This window comes from Engraulis encrasicolus, chromosome 19 (genome assembly GCF_034702125.1).
Source record: "Engraulis encrasicolus isolate BLACKSEA-1 chromosome 19, IST_EnEncr_1.0, whole genome shotgun sequence".
Classification (NCBI taxonomy): domain Eukaryota; kingdom Metazoa; phylum Chordata; class Actinopteri; order Clupeiformes; family Engraulidae; genus Engraulis; species Engraulis encrasicolus.
Genome location: NC_085875.1, coordinates 28,422,184 through 28,429,699, shown reverse-complemented (window position 1 = coordinate 28,429,699; position 7,516 = coordinate 28,422,184). Strand labels below are relative to the sequence as shown.

Here is a 7,516-nt window from a genome sequence, read left to right as displayed (position 1 = left end):
CATGCAGGACAATGCTCAATTGCATGTGTCCAAATACTCCACAGCGTGTCTGCCCAGTAAAGGTCGAAAAGGAGGGGAAAAATTACATGCCCCCCTTGTTTACATTTAGGTTTTTTATCACTATTTCTGTAATAGTTACCTGCACACACAGATATTCTGCTAAGCCAAAACTAAAAACAAGCCCCACTTGAAAAATATGCAGTTTTGATACTGTATATATGAGCCTTTGGTGTTGATTGAGAACAAAGCTGTTGATCAATAAAAATATGAATCCTCAAATTAATTCTACACACACTGTAGAGCCTGTTTTCAACTGTACCAAATACAACACCGAACAAATTCTGGTTGCAAGCATTTTATTTAATTTAGTGTACTGAAGGTAGTGTTCAGACTCCAATTGCCATGGTCCTAGCTGGTAAAGCCTGGACTCTGGCCCATCCATCCACATGACTGCAAAAATAAGAACATGTGGTTGGTTGTGGTTATGACTGTTATGCAGAAAACAACTTCACACTACAGTTGACACTCAAGGCATACCCTAGTTTATAATTTCTGATTATATTTAGTATTTAGCTACTCACCATTAGACAAGAGGGTAAGAGGCATGATTTGCAATGCCACACTGGTTGTTGGCATTTCTGGCCATCATGATGTAGCCTTGCTCTCCCCACCAGGTACCCCAGCTAGACAGACAAAATGACAGACAAACAGAATGACAGACAGACGGACAAACACGCGCGCACGTACACACACGCACGCACGCACACACGCACACACACACACACATACACACACTGTTAATAAGTTTGAACACCGAACATTTGTTCTACCCACAACCTTCAGTTGTTCCAATGGTGTGCACTGCGCCCCCAGACTTTACATGGCATGTCATATCCTGGTTTGTCAGGCTAGTAACCCTTTTACACTACTGGGAAGTGTGGATAATGTAAATGAAGTGTACCTGTTCTTCACCAGCCAGTAGTCCTGACCATTGTACGTTCCATAGCCCACCAACAGCACAGCATGATCAGCAGTTTGGCTACAGGAAGGATCGTTGAAGACACCTGTAAAAATAGATTCAGTAAATTAATGAGTCAGCCAGCCAATAGACCTATATTTCTGTCTGCATGTCTGTCGACCATGTAGGAGTCAGAATAACATCACTGAAGTAACAGTGCAACATACCAGACTGATAGCTCTGCCAGCCGGAAGCATCAATAGCAATGGACAGGGGTCCCACATTGGCGACGTAATACTGGAGGGCAGACTCACTGCCTACAGGTGTCACATCTTGGTATCCGGAGCAGGTGGCAGCACTGTATGCGCTGTTGTAGTGGCAAGTGCCAACCTGAGAAATTACATCATATTACATTTCAGTGAACTGACAACTCTATCCAGTCTGATTATAGCTGGGTCTCTTAGCGTCCAAAAAGGGCCTAATCGTTACGCGCCGGATAGAAGCACCAAAATCGGTGTAGACCTTCCTTAGGGTGTTCTCCATCATTTCAGAAGGGGTGCCCTAAATTTCAATGTCATTAAGGTCATTTTTATGGGGTAAATCCAAGATGGCTGCCCAAAACCAGCCAATAGTAGTAAAATGCTGTACTGCCTGGACATAATGGTGTTATGGGCCAATCCACCTATTTGTGTGTGATGTATACAAACTGAACTTTGAAAATATGTGCAAAACTTACCATAAAAACAATGTTATATATGTCTTATTTAGATTAAAAAACAGGAAAATCATAAAAACCATGGTCAGAATGAGATCACTCTACAATTGAGAGCTCATTTCTGGGCATTTAGCTATTGAACCAACATTCATTAAGAGTTTTAAAAATCTGCAGTGGGTCATATCTATAACATCCAAAAAGAAAATTGTGGTTAGAAAATTTAGGGGAGAAGAGATAAACCCTTGAACTGGGCCACACATAACTGTCCCAATGTTAGCATGCTAGCATTAGCAGGTTCAGACACTCAGTCTGCTCTTCAGATAAAGATGGCAAACAATAATTTTAATCCCACTTACACATGCGCGCACACACACAAACTACTACTACTTCCTTAGGACCCCCTCAATGATTTAACCCTAGGAGTCCAACTGAAATATATTCATATCAATCAAGTCAATAATACATGTACATATCAAGTGTCAGTGACAGCTGTCAAATGACAAATGTATGCTGATTAATGTTCAGATATGTATATCGCAGTCCTAAGTGTACAATGGAGTGATAAGGGCATTTATGCTTAGGAAATTATGAATAATCAATATGCAATACACCATACATACAGTATATTGACAGATACTTTGTTTTAAAAGAGCAAAATGGTAACATGTCTGTTTTTCCATCTACTATTGGCTTTAATATAAATGACATGTTGGCTACCTAACCACTTAATTTATTGTTTGCTCGTTATTTTTTATTTGTGGGTGTGGTCCTTTGTTTAAAACATGTCTGCCTGCCTTCCCTCTCTCACATAGGCTACTAAAATAGTTTTCAAAAACTTAAAACAACAGCATGTGGAAATCCTATTGGCTTTGGAGGGCTAACGTCTATAAGACTATACTGTACTCTACTGTATTGCACTGTACTGTACTGTACTATACTCTACTGTACTGTACTGTACTGTACTGTGATATACCATACTGTACTCTACTGCACCATGCAGTATGCTACTGTACTGTACTGTACTGTACTGTACTAGACTGCATCATACTGTATGCTATTGTACTGTACTTAACTAGACTCCACCGTACTTTATGCTACTGTACTGTACTGTACTGTACTTTACTGTACTGCACCGTACTGTATGCTACTGTACTGTACTGCACCGTACTGTATGCTACTGTACTGTACTGTACTATACTCTACTGTACTTTATTATACTGCACCATTCTGTATGCTACTGTACTGTACTGCACTCCACTGCACTGCACTGTACTGTACAGTACAACTATAGAACTGAAACATGTAGAGCGGTGGTGCTCACACTGTGGTATGCGTGGTACTGTGGTACTTGAGACATCTCTGGTGGTACTTGGAATACCATTATGAACCTCTCCTGTACTGCTGTACTGACTGGCAAAAGTGAATATGGAAGGCCTTTACTGCGATATTCTAATGTTGGTTATCAAGGTGGTACTCGGAGAGCTCAATATTTTCTCAGGGGGTACTTCACACAAAAGGTTTGAGAACCACTGATGTAGAGCATTCTGAGGACATGTACAATATTATGCAAAAAGGTGTAGTGGGAATGAGTTATGTTACTGTTACCACTCAAAATCTTGAAGGTTAAAAAAAGTCGTGTGGCATTTTGTTTGGGGGGGCGGGGTATGATCGACTATTCTTCCGCCCAGACTATTTATGTGCCTTGCATATCAAGAAAGTTAGTCCAGGTAATGATTTACTTTCATCGTATATACCATATGAGAAGTGTTGTTCTATATAGATATTTCTCCTATGGGTAAGGGTGGCAAAAGACCTACAGTACATGTTGTCCATCAGCTGTCAGTTTTGATAGCAGTTTAAGTACTCAATGATTACTGAGCTAACTAATACAACTTTTGACACAAGTACTAGGTGAGGACTTGTCTGCAAATAAACATTTTTTTTTATCTCTGTCTTCTTACTCAACATACACTAAGAAATCATTCCCATTTAATTTGAACTGAAGCCATACTGTGGCCTACATCTGTAATGCCATTCTAAAGATGACTGAAATGCTCTCACAATATGCAGTTGTAAAAATATAGAATTAGATGATCTTATGGGGTTCTTCATACATATGGAAAGGTCCTGTCCTTTACCCTCTCTCATACAAATAAAATACGTATATCTGTTATGGAAATTAGAGGATGGGGAACCTGCTACCTAGGGCATCTTGCACTGACACTATCCCATTCAAATCGAGCATTAGCAGCAGTCTATTCTCACCATAGTTTTAGTGTTGGCAATGCTCATTTTAATTCAGACCAAGAATCTTCTCAAATCGTTCACAATGTTACATGCTGTCAAGCACGTAAGCACAGACTCACCCATACTTTCACACTATGTACATTTTGTAGTTTTATCAATCTGGTCTAGCAGGCTACCCTTGCTTCATCTCTTCTGAGGACTATATTAACATTGTCAGCTAAGGATAATGTCATGTAATAACAATGTAATGCGTTACCAACATGACATATTGTATATGACATGGTAGACATTTTTTTTCAAGGGGCACCCCTTCTAGGATGTCTTCAAATCAGTCAAGGAACACGTGTACCGAATTATATGCTTCTATCCAGCGCGTAACGATTTCTCGGCTTACAGCCCCTACTATTAACAGTTTTTAGCAGTGTGCCATTATAGTCTCTGAAGGAATGTGGAGTTTGATGCATTGTTGGAGGACTTTGATAGGAGAGCAATTGGCTGTTTACAGTACTGTAGTAAAAATTACATTCTTCTTGCCAATACAGATTTTGAACTTTCGATCCGCCAATTCCCTTAGCATTCTGCCACAGCTAGCCTAATGTGTGCAAGTAATGTTGCACTCCTGCTATGTGTTTCTCAACAGTCATCATTGACTGATTATTGGTTGTTTTCATTTTTTGTGAGATAGAGATCAGTACATTAGTTAGTACAGTACTGTATTGTGCTAAAATTTACTGTTACAAGTGTTTTTGACATATACTAAAAGGTGTAATATTATTACTGTATTACAACAACAAAAAATAATTAAAGTTCATTAACTTTGAATTAATTTATTATGTAATGTAATGTCTTATGAAGAGTTGTTCAAGTTGAAAAAACAGAAGGAAAAAGGGGGGCGAAGAAAATGAACAAGTATATTAACATATACCCTAAAAAAATTGTTCCCAACCTTTTGAGAACTATTTACAAATATTAAAACAATTGTTTTACATTTGCCATCATTTGACACACAGATTTCATGCAAACAACTGGATCAATGATGAAAAACTATAAATGTGTGTTAAATAGAGAGATGTTTAGCAAATGTCAACAAAGAGTTAAGATATGATGAGTGTGCTATCTATTAGACTACCTGATTATAAACCTGTCCTGGATTGTGCTTGAGACCTTAAAAATAACAATTGCAAAGAGCAACAAAAACTAGAAAAAAATGGTTGCCTTCACAGCCTCACTGATTAGATTCTTCCAATCATCTTAGCCCACAAATATCATTCAGCTACTTCAAAATGTCTACTGGTCGACTAAAGAGCCTGTTTGGAGCAGCATCCTTACCCGGGCCTGATAGGGGTAGTAGGACTCAGAATCAATGCCGCCGTTAGCCTGGACATACTGGAAAGCATGATCCGGCCAACCTCCATTGCAGCCATAATTTCCATAAGGTCCAGAGCAGTCCACCAGCTGCTGTTCACTCAGAGAGGGCAGATAGCCACGCCTAAGGCAGGTTTGGGACTCCAGGGCACCTGTCTGAATCACATAATTATTTACTTGTAGATGCATACATTTAAACACATACAGAAACATGTACAAGTGTGCACAATGTCTTATTCAGTCTTTATGACAGTACTTACAGCACTGAAGGACCAGCAAGATCCACACTGGCCCTGGTTCTTGATGGGACTGACACAGCCAGAAGTCCTCCAGTCCACAGAGGCAGCAAGACCAACATTAGGGGCCCTGAAGGGCTCTGAGGCACCACGGTTGTTCTTAGGTGGGTCCATCTTTGTGAGAACAGTCTGACGGAATTCCTCATGATCCTGAAAGAGCAGAAGTTGTTCACCGGTAAACAAAAATTAAAATAATGTCACCACCACCACCAACAGAGGAACGTGTGTTGCTCTTACATAGCTATAAGGTAGTCAGCAATGATGTACCTGTAGCTCTTGCATGGAAATGGAATCACTAGCTCTATTTGCTGAAAAAGCTCAAGATGGCAACATTGCAATGACAATATGGAGAATCTTGTGTAACAGATTAACCATCCTACCATGTCGGAGAACTGGTTCAGGCCCTGGCGGTAAGAGTGAACACCCTGATCAGCCAGCTGGTTGTGAGCCTGGATCTTCTGGTGGTTGGCGAGCCAAAGGCCTTTACGATGTGCCTCCTCCTCAAGGGAAGGATAGGACTTTCCTGTTGGATCAAACGTGTGAGTGAAGGCAGGGAGAAAGCATGGCTTGAAACACAATAAAGGTACTGTAAACCAACTGTAAAAGAGAATAGGAATGCAGAATAAGGGGAATGCTCACCGAATTTGGCTTTCCATTCGTTGAACTCCTGGTCCAGAGAACAACTCACCACTGCCAGACAGGCAGCTGCTACAATCAACCACTTCATGCTGCAGCACACGACAGAACAAATCAACTGGTACTGATGAGAAGTTGCCTGACTCTGGCCCTCTTTTATACTCTTTATCCATGACAAGCATGACCTTAAGTTCCTTTTCCTGCTACTTACAGTATTTGCGCTCCACAGGTCACCTTGGTTATCTAGAATATTTTCCGTACAGAGTACACATAAATATTGACTGAACATAAATCCTTGCAAGGAAGCAGTGCCATGACCTCCATTGAGGACACAGAGGTCATGTCCTCAGAATGTTTCCAGTCATTTCAAATTAATATACAAATATTTGACAAAAAGGACCTAAGAGCAATATAAAAATCAGCATCCAAATTGCAATGAATTTCCCCTTTTTTATGTCATGTGCTTAAACATCCAATAAACACATTATGGTTATCACGCAGCCTTGTTACAGCCAGTGTCAGAGTTTCCAAATATTTCACGAAAACATCCCTGCAATACAGTTGTTGTATTCATTATTCCCTGACAGCGGACATTTGACATCGACTGATATTATGTTTCCAAGACATAGTCAGATATTTCAGCTCATTATTTGAGATTTTCATTTGATTTAAGGCAAATACTTTGAAATAGGGGATGGCATATGGATGTTGAATTTGCCATTGATTACAAATCGACACTTAAATCAAGTTTATTAATTTTACATTTCTGGGGGTAAATGCAGAGGACATGACCTCGCTACCCTCAATCGCAGCTATGGCACACTGCACTGGCTATGGTCCAGTAAGTGAGACAGTGGTGGAAAATACAGTAACATAGATACGGATTAGAAACAGATTAGTTAACCCTCTACTGCATGGGGTTGCCGTATGGCAACCGTAAACTTTTTCCAGTTTTTCTAATAGAGGGTGCACTATAACCTGTCTATTTATACTTATTTGTGATAAGACAGCCTTTTACTTGGAAACCAAAAAAACTTTTCAGGTCACATGATAAAGAAATAAACACAGGGAGCCCTTTTTCATCACCTACTTGTGTGTGTGGAGGTCATCGCTCGAGGCCTCCATAAACCAAGGTATTACTCTCATTTCAGCCCAAAATATTGTTATAAAAAATACAAACACTATCTGGAATATGTAAACTGTTATTTTTCATCATTAAAACAACTTTAGATGCAAAGGTTTTTTTGTAAAATGGTAAAATGTTATGGTTGCCATATGGCAACTTCATGCAGTTATGGA

The 7,516-nt window shown here is 39.8% G+C and overlaps 1 protein-coding gene across 1 annotated transcript; it reads right to left on the bottom strand.

Annotated features, from left to right (window-relative positions):
* Positions 1 to 339: 339 nt before the first annotated feature.
* Positions 340 to 6,361, bottom strand: LOC134435178 (procathepsin L-like). Its single transcript, XM_063184033.1, has 8 exons — positions 6,221 to 6,361; positions 5,962 to 6,104; positions 5,546 to 5,731; positions 5,250 to 5,441; positions 1,186 to 1,348; positions 962 to 1,064; positions 582 to 683; positions 340 to 450 (listed from the first exon to the last, which is right to left on the bottom strand). The coding sequence occupies exons 1-7, from the start codon at positions 6,306 to 6,308 to the stop codon at positions 584 to 586; spliced, it is 975 nt and encodes a 324-aa protein (XP_063040103.1). The 5' UTR covers positions 6,309 to 6,361; the 3' UTR covers positions 340 to 450; positions 582 to 583.
* Positions 6,362 to 7,516: the final 1,155 nt, after the last annotated feature.

Excerpts from the sequence above, each read along its gene's own strand:
- LOC134435178 (XM_063184033.1), bottom strand. The coding sequence starts at position 6,308 with ATGAAGTGGTTGATTGTAGCAGCTGCCTGTCTGGCAGTGGTGAGTTGT. Across the intron at positions 5,442-5,545 it reads CTTGCTGGTCCTTCAGTGCT|ACAGGTGCCCTGGAGTCCCA; the intron begins GTAAGTACTGTC and ends TATGTGATTCAG. Across the intron at positions 1,349-5,249 it reads ACTACCCCTATCAGGCCCGG|GTTGGCACTTGCCACTACAA; the intron begins GTAAGGATGCTG and ends GTAATTTCTCAG.